This window comes from Amblyomma americanum, chromosome 2, assembly GCF_052857255.1.
Source record: "Amblyomma americanum isolate KBUSLIRL-KWMA chromosome 2, ASM5285725v1, whole genome shotgun sequence".
NCBI lineage: Eukaryota > Metazoa > Arthropoda > Arachnida > Ixodida > Ixodidae > Amblyomma > Amblyomma americanum.
Window position 1 is genome coordinate 106656461 of NC_135498.1, and position 17260 is coordinate 106673720.

Consider the following 17260-nt stretch of genomic DNA (forward strand, 5'->3'; position numbering starts at 1 on the left):
GCTTCTTGTTAGTTCCGTCTGATTTTTGCGCTCTTTTTTGCCAATAGGTTCGCAGTCACTAACCAGCCCAGAACCTCTCGCTTGCCGCCGCTTCCAAGAGCCGATCACACGCGTTACAGAGTCCATGTACACTCGGGAACAACATCGGCACCACGGCCAACCGAAGCCTTCCCTTTTTATTATTCTAAGCAGTTCTACAGCTGTTTTCATGTCCCCCCCCCCCCCCCCCCCCCCCACCATCTGGAGCCACCAGATTTCGATACTGTCGCTGTGATATCGCATTTCAGCTTTAATTTTAGCTCGATGATCATGTCAGAATGCTTTCTTGCAAGCCACGTTTCGTGATTAAGTTTCCCTTCTCTTAAAATATCTTGCCAGGTAACTTTACCGCCACGCGCTTCAACCTTTGCTGTCATCTTTCCGAATCTCACAGGGTAAAAAATGGAACGGACGTCGAGAAGCAAAGCATCATTCAACTAATCGTTGATCGCTTTTTTCCCCATGTTAGGAACAATCTGGCCCACTGCGGCATAGAAGGCACGAACGCAACACAATGCATGCGAGGGAAGGTACAATCGTGAAGATCGCTCACTTTGGAAAGAACTTCCTGCTGCCGCCCTTACACCGCAACGAAGCTCAAGATACCCGATCTGCTCCCTGGCACAGACCGGCTGAAGGAAATCGAAACAACGTACTGCCAAAACGCAACTTCGTTTGTTGGCAATCCTGAGCCCCGAGTATCGGCTTGTGTAACAGGTCTAGGTGGAAAGTTGACGAATCTTTTCCGGAGCTGAATTGTGACTAAAAGGGGGCCTTCTAAACTGCATAGTGCAATATAGGCTGTGCTAATAAAACTATGCCCTCAAGAATACAATAAAGAGACACTGCTGCACACGTTGCAAAGAGCACAGTGTGCGTTGCTGCTCGACCCACCAGCGTCGCGGTACCGAACCCTTCACCAGAGACTGCATTCCGGGCAGTCCATTCAGAACAAAACAAAAGCACATTAGCCGAGCGGCTCCCTCGTTGTCGGTCAGTGGAGCGGCCGGCCGCTTCTGCAGGGCGTGTCCAAGGCCGCTCGCACGCGACAGAGTAGGACACGCGCGCTAATTAGGCTCGTCTGCCAACGCAGAGCTTGCGCCCCCTTCCTTCTCTCCGTTCCTCTTCCTTTCGTAATCCTTCCTCATCTCTTTCCCTCCTCCATATCGCCACGTCACTGTCCGAGGCAGCGTCGAAACGTAATTTGCGTCTAATCGATGCTGGACCACGGCGATCCCCGGGCCGGCAGTGATTGCGCAAGCGGCCAACATCCCGCTTAGCGTCGTCCGCGATAACGGTGCTAGCGCGCGCGGAGGCGGGCGAGAGCAGCAGCACATGTTTTATGAACAAACGCGCCGCGGCTTCCCTTGCAAGTGGTGGAACGGCGGCCCACTGAGTACGAGGTGGACCTCAAGCGAGACGAGGAAGGCGAAGAGGGTGAGGGCGGGGGTGGGGGGGGGGGGGGGGTGTCTTTTGTTTCTTGAGAGGCCAGTAGAGAAGGAGGGAGAAGCACCAGCGATGCGGCCTATTCTGTTCTCAGCGAGAATGATTGCGTGATCACAAGACTGCGTTTAAACTCTTACACACTTATATACGCCATCGTTCTCTCCTGAATCTCAACTCTCAGTTTGCTTTCTTTTTTACTTTTCTTTTTCTTTTCTACACTCCCCTCATCTAGCAGCTCCGCTGCTGCCGCTCGCCTTCTCACGTGGTATGCGGCTACTCTGATTTCGTCACAGTCCGTAGCCGTCTTCCGTCGGCGCGAGAGTACGGGCAGAAAATACCGGGGGTTCTCGGTCCGCTCATATATTGAGGTCACGCGAATTATCACTTTACGGCGCTCGCTGTTTCCACCGGGGAGGACTGCTTCCAGCACGCGATTCCGCGCTTTGTGCGAGTGTGTATGTGCGTGTGTGGAGTCTAGCCCTGCATGCTTTTCATATACTTCGAGAGGCGCGCCATCCTCTGAAGTGTGGTTACTGTCCAGCTGCTGATCTCCCCTCGCGTTATTTTGCGATCACTGTGTGCGCGCTATCGCAATGGCATTTCAGAAACCGACGCACAAAACTGGTTCTCTTTTACATTTTTGTTCTTTCTTCACCCCTGAGGAGTTATTAGAATCAATATAAATAAACGTATTCTATGTATTATGGCTTGAATATGGGCAGTTTCTGGGCGTGGTATTTCTTACGATGGATTTCACAAATTACATGTTCCGGTGTAAACTAACAAAAAAATATTCGCCACACTTCTATATTTCCTTTAGCTTCTATATTCTTCAGTTACACATTGCATGTCCTGTTTAAAACAACAAAAAATTTTCTATACTTTTTATTTTATTTAGATACTTTATTACTTGAGTTCTACGCTTAACAAGCATTTAATAAGTTACTGTTTTCTATGGTTGTCCATTCAAACACACATTCTGACAAAGACTGGACAATGACAGACAGTATGAAAGATTGCACCGAATGTTCCGCTTAACGCGCGTTTTAATCATTAGTTTGTATCTTCCCTTCTAGCAATGAACAGACAGCTCGCTTTTCTTATGAGGCCTTCTAGATCTTTGAGCGGCAAAGATGGAGTAGCTTACTTATGCCGGGTTAAGTGGAAACGAGCTATCGCTCGGTGACTTTATTGTCCTAGAAACTCATACACCGAGTGGTAAAATAATAATACCACTAATATTTATAACACGACTCTTGTGCACGCATTAATGCCCACTCCTATAACTTAAGCTGAGAATAGCCGCGAATCAAAGAGATTATCAGCAACTCCTGCATATCTTCATTCGAGGCCGATAACATTTGCAATCCAGGGACAGCAGTGAGACATGTGTGGGGCCCTAAAGTTTGGCAAATACTGTACGTTGTATCGAAAAAAATGAGGGAGCTGTATGACATAAAAGATGTCGATAACCTACCTTAGAAGCGTTTTGTGCGCTTCAGCATTGACAGTGCAAGTGTCACTGATGGTAGCGGAGAATAGTAAGAGCATGAGGCGTAGCACATTAAAAAATGCAGAACCAAAATGTTTGTCAGAATAATGAACAGTGCATCCACTACAACTAACGACGTCAACCAATTCTATGCCTAAACACGTAATTGCACCTTTCAGTATGAAAGGTCACGCACACATGCCAGAATAAAGTGCATGCTATAACCCCATCCACTTATTCACCCTCTTCGCACCGTTACCAGGGTAATGCATCAGCAGTCGGCTCGAGCCTAGCCTAGAATTTCTAACCAACATGAATTCAGGAGCTATATCGGTGACAAATCTAACGTAACCAGCTCGTGGAGACAAGTCTAGCGAAGCAGTCGTTCACCATTTTTCAAAGGAGCACTGTACCATATAAACGCGCTCTAAGTATGATGATGATGGACTTTAATGGCACAAAGTATTTTTATATTACTCAAGGTGGGGTCAAAGACCCATTTTCCAAGCATTGCACCCTAAATATGCCGAGCACCAGACCAGGGGAAAGCTTGTACCCATTATATCACCGGTGGGTACCCGGCGGCACTGGGGATCGAACCCCGCACCTCCCGCATGCGAGGCGGATGCTTAACCACTTGGCCACCGCTGCGGTGCGCTCTAAGTATTAACTGTCAGTCGTATTCAGTCGCTGAGCACACGGTAATAAAGCCTGACAAAAGCTCACTTTCTTCGAGCGGAAATGTACTTGCGCACTTGTGCGCGAACGAGTAGCCTGACTGAAACTGACTGAAACCTATAAGACTGAAAACATAATATCTAGGATGCGCTTACTCTAGAGTTTAAGTGAGGCGAGGGTTCCGGCCGTTAGGTCCAGTAAGAAAACAAACAAATATATATGTACAGTTATGGAACAAATGGGGAAGAATGAATGCGCATTTTAATTGGCTAGCCTGTAAGCCGTGATGTACGAAGGCTTGTGCGGTTTAAAGCCCTGACAAACTTTGTTATGAAAGTAACAATTCTGAGTGGGGGCCGGGGAACCTCGCCTGCACGCCAAAGTGCATACAGGTGCATCCGATCGCAGCACTGTACAGTGTACGGCCTGCTGCACCGTCCGCTTTCGACACGCGCGGCGAAGAGCGCCTCCCAGGAGAGTGCGCATCCGTGCGCATCGCACGCGACTCTCCTCATCGCGATCGTCATCCTCCCGCATCTTCTGCCCACGAGAGAAGGAACGGTGAACCTCCTGCCGAGAAGCGCCGGTTTCGTTTCGGCGTACGATATATCCGGCTGTCTGTCGCAGGGTGCGTGCGGACGAGCGGGCCACAGGATATCCCGGCGCACTATACCGCCGTGCGTAGGGTGCGGGCCCTCCGCATTGTGGGTGGCGTTAGGAGCCGGCACGGGGAAGTGGCACGCTTTCACAGACTCACCCAGGAACACATGGCAATGGTCGTCGCCCTCCTTTGACGAGTGTAAGGTCCACCACCACAGGCACCGTACTGAGCGAGAGTCAACTACAATTCGCGGCCGGTCGCGGGCAGCCAAAATGCTTTTATACCGCACCGCCCTCCCCTCGGACCGCGGTAGCGGCCGTCACGTGACGAGCGGGGATTTTTATCTTTTCTCCCCCTTTGCAGCAGCCCCCTCTTGCCACTTTCGCTCGCAGCCTGCCAAGTCGACGCCGGCGCTCCCTCGTCTCTGGAGCTTTCCTTCTCGGCGCCTTGTGGCGCGTGGTCGCCGACACCGCCCGGACTTCCTCCTCCTCGTCCCTTGCAGCCGCCGCCTCCTCGCGGAAGAAGACTGCTTCAACCGGAAGGCGGCGTGGTCACGGGCCACGCTTGACCGTTAGACACGCCGAGCGGCGCCCGCACGCATTACGGGCGGGACACGGCCGCTCTGTGCGGATCCGCCGTCATTCGATGACGGCGATGACCACGACGACCGCTTTCCAGGCGACGACGGAGAAAGCGCCGCGTTAACATCGGAAGTGTTCGCTATCGAAGGGTTTCGAGAGACACAATATGGCTTCACGGATGCAGAATGTGCAGTCTTTGTTTACATTGCTTCCGGGCGACGGGGGAAAGTGTGTCCCCCCAAAGTGCGTGTGTAGGCACTCCCTACGTGTCTGCATAAGCTCCCGATAACGCGCCGTACCGGGTTTATCTGTGCCGAGATTAGTTCGTGAATTCATCTTACCGGGCGTACTTGCAGCAAGAAGCACAATACGGAAGACATAAAAGAATACACTATTGGCTTAAGAAAAGAAATAAGAAACAAGCCCTTGGCAAGCAGATATGCTGCCAACTTGCCTTCGAATTAAGTGTGCCAGAAGGGTAAGATCACAATGACTGTGCATTACAAGAAGAATTCATGCGGCTAGTCTTATTAACAACACGCTTGAGACAATCTGTGTTGGCTAGATTCTGGCTAGGGGTCATTTTCTAACGGTAACAATGTCAGTGCTACTGCCATCGCCACACTTTGGGAGAGGCCATGGTTATGCCTTGTGTACATCTTTTCCGATGTCTAGTGCACCGTCGTTCTCCATCAACGGGGTGACACGGGATCGGCGAAGGCGTAACAAGCGTTGAATACGAAAAGAGTTGTCAATGTAGACGCTTGCGGATGAAACGAAAATGAGCTGCTGTCAAGGGTCGGTGAGAAAGAAGTGCTTAAAAGCAAGGTTTACGTTGGGAACTCGCACGCTGTTGGTTGTTACAGCGACGATGTGTCAGTCAGCTTAGGTGTTCATGGCGGTAAAGAGAAACATATGTGACATCACTCGTCGACACGATTATTTTTTTTTTTACATTTGCGTGCTATGTACAAAGATATTGGCAAAGAAGGCAATCATTCTGTGCTTAATCTCAGAGAGGAGCTGCTTTCCATAGTTTGTTTGGATTTTATGTGAGTGACATCATCACCATATTTGCGCACTGAAGGTAGCATCTAAGAAAAGGGCTGGTTGGCGAATGTTGATGTAAACGACTGAACAGCGCTAACCGACGGGACGGCATTGAAGAGCACAGGCACAGCCCATGTGTCTGTGTTATTCTATGTCGTACCGTCGGTTAGCGCTGTTCAGTCGTTTACATCAAAGTAGCATCTCCCATCTATATGTCAGGATACTTGTTTATCATAGCAGTGAACCTAGAAGAAGATGGGTCTAGCATAAACATAACCTTACAATTAATTCGGTTTCATCTTGAATGATCTTGCTTTGGGTAAATAACCAACAAAAGCACCATGCACCTGTAGCGCTGACGCAAATGCCATTGCTTTCTGCCGTTCTGGTGGTCGCTGGAAAAGGGTGAACCAGAGATATAAGGCACATAGGGGTCAGAGAAACGGCGCACTGGAGATTGTGCTGCCTCTGGTCATGTGACCCACGTCGTCCTTAGCGTAGGCGCGCTCACAATGGAGAAGGAATGAAGGGGGTAGCACTCTCGCTTTTAATTACGCAGAAATGCGTTGTAAGACTTGCAGGCCACATTTTAGCAGACAAAACTGTATTCGCACGGAAGAACTCGCCTGGATTACAACAAAGATGCCCGTGTCTTTATAGACGCACATTGCATATATGGTCGCGTAAATGTGGATACGTTAGTCGTGTTATTCACGTCTACTTGGAAGAGGAAGAAGTGGGAAATAAGAAAACGATGGCCTCAGCATAACAGAGGTCAAAAACAACAACAGCAGCATCACCTTCCGTGGGAGCTACTGTGGGAAGAAGAGCAGCGTGGAAGGAAATACACCGCAATCTCAAACCAATCGCAAACGCATTTGATGGGAACGGATTTATTCGGCAGTAACGCCAAGCTTATCACGGCTGTGTCTACTACTTTCTTTCCTGACTCTAATTGGATATTTGAGAACAGGTCAACATGTGTGGACGGGAAACTGCCCTGGGTATACACGACGGCAAAGTGCACATATGGCTCCCAGATTCAGATAAATGCTGCTTTCTTTTTTCTTTATAATTCCGAGAATCGTGTGTTGTGAAGCGTTCCTCTACTATAAGTGGTATGGATGACTAGCTATCGCAAGTTTTGATAAATCGCTGGTTCGCTCGCGATTAAAATGTTCACCGGGATAGCGTTGTATTGTGTGTCTCGCATTGCAGTGGTTTGGCGTCGGACCTGGCGTATGCAATACCAACGGGAAAAAGCCGTAATCTGCAGCCCTGCTCCTAAGCGACGCGGAAGACCTGTGGCCAAGCTCTCCGTGAATTCTGCTCAGAATCAAGCAAGAGATACTCCCGGTGGTTCCAATCGAAAAGGGCAGGGTAGCGTAGAACCGTTAACAATACTAAGCAATTCCACGTTCTAGTTTAAGTTCGTCACAACAATAAACAGTGCCAGTACAACGCACACACGCTTCCGTACATTATAGGTATTCGCGTTGCGGCACTTTACAGTGCATACCCAATGAGACTTTTTAGACGTGCGCTCTGGACCATTTGAATATCTTTAATCATTTTTCTCCTTACATGACACCGACTGGACTTCTGCCGTTGGCATACAAGTGTTGCCAATAAGACAACTGTGAATGAAACTGAACACTGGCACACCTGACCTACTATCAAGGACAAAAGTGTCCAGGACGCGTGAGCGGCAATCAAAGCCACATTTCTATTGTATTAGCCAATGGCTTAAGATGACGCTTGGGAATGTGGATGTCGTACTGACGACCTCAAACATGTGGCAGTAAAACGAGGTGATTATTGGCAGACATGGTAGCTGCGTGCCTTGAGGTCACTTTTCGCGCGTCCTGGAGACTTTAATACCTATAGTACTGCAGTTGCGGATATGTGCCGCAACTGGTGTACTATCCCGCAAGAAGGCGTGTGCAGGACGCTGATGGGAGGAGAAAATATGTCTGTCCATCATGCTAGCAGAACATATAGGATGCCTGCAAGCATGGGGGACGCGCATGCATATGCTGCCTCCAGTAGAGCTCCATGCAATGAATTTATTCGCCAGCACACATATCCCGTAAACACAAGGGCGGATTTATGGGTGACCGGGAGGGCAGTCACACCCCCAGTAAAGATAGGTTCGTTCTTCTTGGTCGTGGTGAGATTTCGTATAACTCGTATACCGGGCTCCACCACCGGGTGCCCCACCGTCCGAGACGAGACGGTATAACAGACGAGATCCGGCAAAACTTGACTGAAGGAAGGAAAACTGAAACTTTATACAGGAATTCACATATTTACAACAGAATAAACGGCAAGCATGATTACATGGAACTGGCTAAGGGAAAATCTTCCCTCCTTGGCATCGCCAAAGATGCAAGGGATCTAAATCTAGCTCAGAACGCCTTTTCCCGGCTCCGGACCTGGTTTTAAAGACCTAGGAGACTGGCCCACCCCTTGCATCACCCAATCACAAACAACTAACACCTGATTGGTTCAAAAACTGTATGGCACGCCTTCCCGCTTCGGCAAGGTTCAAAACCCTTTCCCTAAAATGCCCAACACGAAAAGAACATCAAAATAGCTATACGAACATGGCATTCCGGGAATAGACACTCGAAATGATTGGCCCACCAGGTTTAGGTGGCACGCCCCATGCCTTCACAGTATTGCTCACACTCTCGCCCCCAGAAGAAAAAGCAAAAACAACCTCCCATTGTGCCCGCAGGCGCAATCGTTTTCCTTTGACTCTCGTCCGGCCCGCAGCTGTTCCGCACTTAGTCCTGTCATCGGACCACAGCGGGGCGCCTCTCGTGCGCATACGCGGCTTAGCTTGCCGCTGTTACGGACGAGGCGCGACAACATTCCGGGAGGGTCCAAACAACTGGGAGTCGTCTCTCGACAGATGCTTCAAGGAGGCGCCGGCGTGTCCGCGGTGCCACTAATGCACGCGGCGGCGTCAACGAGGGATCCGCATCTGTTGTTTACGGGGGTTAAAATGGACGTCCGCCGCCCGGGACAATTCCCCGAAACCGACGTCCCCATTAGCTCACGGCACGGGACCCCCCCGCGAGACGCAACGACAGTGTGTCGGGTGTCGGCAAGGGCGGCGGGCCGCGGCGCCGCGAGCCATCGGCGGTGGACGCGGCTGTGTTTGTTTAAGGCGAGCAGCTAAATGCTCCCGCCTCGGAAAGAGACCCCGTTTTCCCGTAATGAAACCTTCTGCGCGAGGGCAGCGTCGGCCTTTCGGTCCCCGCGCAGCGTTGTGCAGCGCAGGTGCCTGACCTTCGAAGCCGAGTGGGCCCCCATTAGGGCTGTTCATCACTGCCGCAGAGACAGCAGGAACCATAATGTGCCGGAAGTGGCGAGAGTGTGTTGGGGACGCGTCCTGGCAGCCCACGGACTGGGCGCGTGATCGACCTCACAGTGATTCAACGCAGCTGCCCATTCGATCCCTTCACACGCCCCCCCTAAGATTCTACCAGGGGCCCAAATGGCACCTTGTAGAATTATAACACAACGAGGGATCCCTTTTCGCCTATAAAATCGCTCTGAGGGCGACCTAAGTAGTGGGGATACTACTGCAAACACATCGCAACGCTGCAAACAAATTGCGACACTGCAAACAAATTGCGACACTGCAAACACATTGTGACACTGCAAACACACTGTGACACTGCAAACACATTGCGACACTGCAAACAAATTGCGACACTGCAAACACATTGTGACACTGCGAACACACTGTGACACTGCAAACACATTGCGACACTGCAAACACCCAAACGAGCGGATTACACCGCAGTTCCAGTTACTGCCACAGCACACGTCACTGGGTTTGCTCTTTGGTACACATGTCCTCTCTTCCTTGCCCCCCGGCGTGATCATTGCTGTCTGCCTCCCAGCTGTCGTTCGGCAACCTAGACAGCGCGTCAGCGTTACCGTGAGCGCTCCCTTTCCTGTGTTTTATTGACACATTATATCTCTGTAGGGCAAGTGCCCAACGCGTCAGCTTCGCTCCCTGAGGCGTGGTGAGAGTAAGAAAGGAGAGGGGGTTGTGGTCAGACACCACAGTAACCTGAGCGCCGAACAACCAGAGGTCGAACTTCCCCAGCCCCCAGATGACTGCAAACGCCTCTCTTTCTATGGTTGACCATCGAGCCTGCGTTGGAGAAAATCTGCAACTCGCGAACGCAATTGGCCGCTCGGAGCCATCCGCGGCACACTGGGAGAGACAGGCTCCCGTCGCAACCGCTGAGGCGTCCGTGTACAGCCAAAACGGCTTGCCAGCATCGGGCGTCCCGAGAGCCGCAGCTTCACAGAGTGCCGCCTTGAGTCGCTGAAACGCACTTTCAGCTTCCGCGGGCCACGGAATTTTGTTAGGAATCCTTTTCCCCGTTAGCTCTGTCAGCGGCGCTGCCACCTCCGCATAGTTGGGCACATAGCCCCGGTAATAACCGCACAGCCCGAGCACGCTACGGAGCTCTTTCTTCGTTTTCGGTGCCCTCAGTCCCCTAATGGCTTTCAATTTTTCGGGATCGGGTGCGTGATTTCCCGAGCCCACTATGTGTCCCAAGTAACGGATTGACCCTTTCGCCACCTGACACTTTTCCAGCTTAACTTTCAGGTTCGCCCTCTCTAACGCTGCGAAGACGGCGTGCAAGTGTCGTATGTGGTCAGGCAACGCCTCGCTGAACACGGCGATGTCGTCTAAGTACGCACACGCGTAGGCAGAATGCGGGAGTAAAAGCTCGTTCATGGCTCTTTGAAACGTCTGGGCCGCGTTTTTCAGCCCAAACGGCATTACCGTCCACGCAAACTGCCCCCGATGGCAGACAAAAGCGGTGAGTAGCTGAGCCGACTGTGCCAGGGGCACCTGCCAATACCCTCTTCTAAGGTCGAGGAGCGTAATGTACTTAGCCCTTCCTACGCTCAGAATGAGCTCCTGCTGCAACGACATCGGGTAGGCATCTGCCACTGTCCCCGCATTGAGCTTTCTAAAGTCCACACACATTCTCATCGACCCGTCCTTTTTGGGGACACAGACCACGGGATGGGCGTGGGGGCTTTCGCAGGGAAAAATCAGACCCATCTCAAGTAGCTCATCTACTTGCTTGCCCACTTCGCCTTTTAGGCTTGCGGGTATTCGATAAGGGTAACCTGACCTCGGTGTGAAGCCCTCCTCTAAAACGATCCTGTGTTCTCCTATTTTCGCTACTCCCGGCTTGTCGTCGAATAGGCCTCGGTGTTCGGTGAACACTTTGCGAATGAGGCCGCCTTCCTCCGCCTTCAGATGGGCCGTCATGTAGTTGGGGAGGACCGATACTGTAGCCCGCGTTGACACCGATCGAGGCACGTACTCTACTTCGCCAAACGCCCTGTCCTCATCAAATATCACCCCAACTGTCATTACGCGCTTCTGATACGGCCGTAGTTTGCTGGCGTGTACTAATTTTCGGGCACCTCCTGGCATCTGCACGAAGTACGAGTGTTCGCGATACTTTCCGTCAACGCTGCCCGGCCCTTTCCACTGCGGGAACATTTTTCCAGGATGTTGCTCGTCAAACACCAGCACACTGTCTCCTATCTGAAAAGTTTTGTCCTTCGCCCGCCTGTTGTACTGGGTCGCGTACGCGTTCTGCTGCTTCGAGCTCACTAATTGTGCCACCTCCGCTGCATGCTCTAGGCGCCTCTTCAGCTCCCGCATATACTGTGATGGGGACGGCCCCAGCATAGCTGGTACACTTATCTGTCCCGCCCAGCTGCGCTTTAAAACCACCAGCGGACCGGTTGGTTCTCGCCCGTACAGCATCTGGAACGGGGCGACGCCCGTCGTGTCATGTGGTACCTCGCGGTACGCCCATAACAAGAAGGGTACAAACTTGTCCCATTCCTTTCCTTCCTCCTGGATGATATGATACAGCATGTTCTTAAATGTCCGGTTCCAACGTTCGACCGCGCCGTTACTTTCGGGGTGCCCCGGCGTTGAAAACCTTGGCGAGCAGCCTAGCCTCTTCAGAAACTCTTGTGTGAGTTCGGCCGTAAAGTTTGTCCCGCAGTCTGAGGCGACTACTTCCGGAATTCCCGTCCGGCTGAACACCGTCAGGAGCGCGTCACAGGTGGCCTTCGCACTGAGGGAGCGCAAGCACACCACCTCAGGCCATCGTGTGCACAAATCGATGGTGCACAACGCGTACCTGTGACCCCTTCCTGAGGGTGGATCCAATGGACCTATAACGTCGACGTTGACCTGTTCGAACGGGTATCGAGGCCTCGTTAGCGGTTCTATCGGCACTCTGTCCGTCTGGCGACGATCCGCCCTTGTCTGGCACCCATGGCAGCTGTTACAGTATGCCCTTACATCCCCTTCAATACCTGGCCAATAAAACGTGTACTTGATTCGCGCCTTAGTTTTCCTGAATCCAAGGTGACCGCCCCAGTTTGATTCATGGGCTAACCTAAGTACTTCTTGACGTCGGGATTTAGGGAGCACCAGCTGCATTACTGGTTGCCCAAGCAAGTTTTCCTTATGGTAGAGGAGACCGTCTACTTCAGTTATGCCACCTTTCCCAGCCCTGGCGTTTTTCCACACTTCTTGCAATGTGGCGTCATTGCGCTGCTCCTCCCTGAAAACCGCCGAAGCGCTGCTTTCCTCGGTTACACTACAAGCTGTGTCTTCGGCGATTAGTGCGCCGCTCTCGCTTGCCCTGCCGACCACCGCGTGCACTTCCGCGTGGGGAGTTACGCCCTCCTTGACTGGTTTCTCTTCTAGCGGCCCGTGTAACTTGTCCCGTTCCACCCCCACGTGGTCTGCCACCTGACCGTCGTTCGCCTCTACTAGCCCCTTCATATCACACTCCTCCCTCAGTGACTCCCATGCTTCCTCCGAAAGCAAACAGTCCGTTCTCGACGCTAGCTTGTCGGTCAGAGCGCATACCACTGGCACCGCTTCTTTAATCTCGGAGAAAATGCCTGCCCCGCGGTTTAACATCAGGGGCACAACTGCAAGCTTAGCCCGTACCTTTTCACCAAAGGCTGACACCAATTCGATGGACCCATGTGGCTCCACCAGTCCCGGGGGTACTATGCTCTCCCGCACAACCGTGATTTCTGCGCCTGTGTCCAGAATTGCATTAATTTGCCTATTCTGACAAGACAGAGTTATCGGTCTTAGTTCGCTTTGTGCGGCCGCTCGTGCCTGTGTCGCCACCCGTGCAGTAAGGCTTTCCCCTTTAGCGTTAAGCGCTTTCGTGGGTGTTCGTCCCGAGCCATGCGGGCATTCGGCCCTCCTGTGACCCATCGACCCACACGAAAAGCACCCTTTATACTTCTGCTTCGTGTCCGGCCTTTGTATTCCTGTCGCCTCCCGTTTGGGTTGGTACGTATCTCGCTTTCCGTCTCGACCATTTGAGCTCTCCCCCTTTTTCTGCTCGTGCTTTTTCACTGCGCTGTTCTTTCCCTGCGCTTCCTCGAACGTCTGCAGTAATGCCGCCAACGTTGGCGCTTTCTTCCATCCCTCACCCTCCTGCAAAGTTACGTATCGAAGGGCGTCCTCAGACAGGGTGTTCTTTAGTTGGTCCGCCACTAGCAACTCAACAATTCCCTCCAACGTTTTCACCCCCCTTTCCTCCACATAGAAATTGAGATAACACTGCAGGCGAGTCGCAAACGCCCTCCAGCTCTCATTAGGCAGTTTTTTCGATGTTATGAACCTTCTGCGATATTCTCCCGCTGAGAGCTTAAGCTCTTCTAGCACCACTTTCTTCAGGACTTCGTACTCCTTATGCTGCGAAGGTGTCAAGCGCGTCGACAAGAACCGCACCTTATCCACTATTAGCGGAAATACAATTTGGCCCCACTGTTCCTTCGGGACCGCGTAGGCCTCCAGGGTGTGTTCAATCGACTCGAACCAGACAGGCACTTCTGCCTCTGCCGGGAACTTCGGGAGCACTCCCGACAACCATTTCGAGTACCGACAGAACTCCGCTCGCGAGTCGCTTCTCTCCAACGCCGTGGCGTTCTGCTCCAGGCTTACTCCTTTGTTGCTTGCTTGGAATTTTGCAAGTTCAAGCTGGACCTCGAGAGCTCGACGGTGCTCCTCAGCAGCTCTGGCCTCTTCTTTTTTAATTTCCAGAGCCATCTTGCTAATCTGAGCGTCAGACACAGACGAACTGTCCTCCGAAACAACCGTTTCCTCTCCCTCACTCATCGTGCTCGCTTTCCGCCTGTCCGGGTTTAAGTGTGCGAACCGGGTGTTCATGCACTCCCAGACCGCCTATCCAGACAGCAATGCCCCCGCCAAGGTGAAAGGCAAAGAGGACTCACCCACTGATGAGATGCACCTCGCTGGCGTCCGACTTTCGTCGCTGTCGCTGTCTCTCTGTCGCCGCCCGCTTCCCCACGCAGCTTCTCCCGACCGGCTACCGCCTTGCGCTGCTGGTCCACCCTTGGAGTCTCCGCTGCTGGTTCCCTTGGAAGCTGCCGATTCCTGCCTTCAGCTCTTGCTCCTCCTCAGCCGCCGATGCTTGGCCCGTTGCCGGAACGTCGTCTCTTCCTCCTTTTTTATCTCCTGATAACGAAAGGATCCTGTCGACTGCGCCAGTAAAGATAGGTTCGTTCTTCTTGGTCGTGGTGAGATTTCGTATAACTCGTATACCGGGCTCCACCACCGGGTGCCCCACCGTCCGAGACGAGACGGTATAACAGACGAGATCCGGCAAAACTTGACTGAAGGAAGGAAAACTGAAACTTTATACAGGAATTCACATATTTACAACAGAATAAACGGCAAGCATGATTACATGGAACTGGCTAAGGGAAAATCTTCCCTCCTTGGCATCGCCAAAGATGCAAGGGATCTAAATCTAGCTCAGAACGCCTTTTCCCGGCTCCGGACCTGGTTTTAAAGACCTAGGAGACTGGCCCACCCCTTGCATCACCCAATCACAAACAACTAACACCTGATTGGTTCAAAAACTGTATGGCACGCCTTCCCGCTTCGGCAAGGTTCAAAACCCTTTCCCTAAAATGCCCAACACGAAAAGAACATCAAAATAGCTATACGAACATGGCATTCCGGGAATAGACACTCGAAATGATTGGCCCACCAGGTTTAGGTGGCACGCCCCATGCCTTCACAGTATTGCTCACACTCTCGCCCCCAGAAGAAAAAGCAAAAACAACCTCCCATTGTGCCCGCAGGCGCAATCGTTTTCCTTTGACTCTCGTCCGGCCCGCAGCTGTTCCGCACTTAGTCCTGTCATCGGACCACAGCGGGGCGCCTCTCGTGCGCATACGCGGCTTAGCTTGCCGCTGTTACGGACGAGGCGCGACAACATTCCGGGAGGGTCCAAACAACTGGGAGTCGTCTCTCGACAGATGCTTCAAGGAGGCGCCGGCGTGTCCGCGGTGCCACTAATGCACGCGGCGGCGTCAACGAGGGATCCGCATCTGTTGTTTACGGGGGTTAAAATGGACGTCCGCCGCCCGGGACAATTCCCCGAAACCGACGTCCCCATTAGCTCACGGCACGGGACCCCCCCGCGAGACGCAACGACAGTGTGTCGGGTGTCGGCAAGGGCGGCGGGCCGCGGCGCCGCGAGCCATCGGCGGTGGACGCGGCTGTGTTTGTTTAAGGCGAGCAGCTAAATGCTCCCGCCTCGGAAAGAGACCCCGTTTTCCCGTAATGAAACCTTCTGCGCGAGGGCAGCGTCGGCCTTTCGGTCCCCGCGCAGCGTTGTGCAGCGCAGGTGCCTGACCTTCGAAGCCGAGTGGGCCCCCATTAGGGCTGTTCATCACTGCCGCAGAGACAGCAGGAACCATAATGTGCCGGAAGTGGCGAGAGTGTGTTGGGGACGCGTCCTGGCAGCCCACGGACTGGGCGCGTGATCGACCTCACAGTGATTCAACGCAGCTGCCCATTCGATCCCTTCACACCCCCCCTCCCCCCTCCCAAGCAAGAAACTTTTTGCATAGGAAAACTATGCCGAGTACTCTTTTTTTTTTCAAAGAAAAAATGCGCAAGAAATGCATAGTCCAAATGGGACTCCCCTCCTCAACCGGCCCTCCAAGACTGAACCACAAACCCACCCCTGCGTAAACGTCTGCTGCTGAGGGTACGCAAAAGTAACGTATTATGTGCAGCTGAAGGAACAGCCATCAGCAACACGAAAATGAAAAGTTAATTAGCATTCAGCCTACAATTTAACCACAGAATTTTGTGATACATAATCGTTTTCCGTCTTTTTTCCTGTAGTTTTCGTCTGAAGTGGTGATATTTTTAATGTCTTTGTTTTTCTTGTTTGATGCAAAAGGTAAAGTAGACACAGTGCGTAGGCACAACTATTGTGGAAGCTGCAATGCACACTAGACCCAGACAAACAAACAAAATTATGAGCACACACAGGACAGCGCTGACAACCAACTCTTTCATTACTGGAAACGAGACATACAAACATGAATAAAATGAAATATCGCATCCTTTACAGCAAAAATATTTGAAATTCAGCAATGTACAGCTAATTTTGATATTAGTTAGTCCGGGTAAAGTGTGTGTGGCGCTTTTCCAAAATTGACGAAACAAACTCGCCCAGTTATCAATGCTCTCGCGATCGCCTTCGGATAATTTCATTCTTTTCCTGTAAGAAGCACTGTCTCAGCAGGAAACGGTAGGAAGTTTCATTCTGCTTCGTTAATTTCTTCTTTCCGTCCTTTGGCCCTGAACATGGGGTGTCTCAATTTTCGATTAAGCTTTTTTCCTCCTCTGTTCTCGGCATGTGCTGGAAGCGCCTGGCCACCGGGTCACCGAAAGCCACAGATTGGAACTGCCCTTCTTTGTCGTCGTGTCGCGGTGGGGTGTCTAGTTGATTCGTCCGTCCACTTCGCCCGTGAGGACCTTGAGTCGTCAATCGCGAGCCCTTCGGTATTCGTGTTATGGAGGCGGCGGCGGGAGCCACGTCGGATGCCACTGCGGCTCCGTCGTGCCGCCACATGACGACAGTTCCTTCCTCCGGGCTTCATATACAGGTCGACCGGAGGGTTACTCTCTCTTTCTTTGCGTTTTGCTCTGCTTCACTCTTGGTCCTGATCGAACACAGACGGCCGGGCCAGGAAGGTATGCGACCGGTTTAGAACAGGCCGAAGCCCACCGCGTGGCAACTTCACCTTCCCTCCACCCTCCTCGTGGACAGAAAAGAGAGCTCCCACCTTTGGCGTTATTTCGGGTCGGAGACGAGACCGCAGCCGAGACTGGGCGCGAAAAATATGCTAACGACGACGGCACTTTCTAGTTGGCCATTCATGGCACGATGCGAGCGAATACCCAACCAGCACTAAAGAAAGAGAAGAGAAGCAATAAAACAA

General features: G+C 52.1%; 1 protein-coding gene across 1 annotated transcript in view; it reads right to left on the reverse strand.

Moving 5' to 3' along the window:
- The window catches only part of LOC144121733 (uncharacterized), a 65723-nt gene extending 61181 nt beyond the window's left edge, over window positions 1-4542 (reverse strand). The window contains exon 1 of the mRNA XM_077655098.1: window positions 4413-4542. Coding sequence (XP_077511224.1) covers window positions 4413-4424 — 12 coding nt within the window. The 5' untranslated portion in view covers window positions 4425-4542. The remainder of the gene's footprint in view (window positions 1-4412) is intronic.
- Window positions 4543-17260: the final 12718 nt, after the last annotated feature.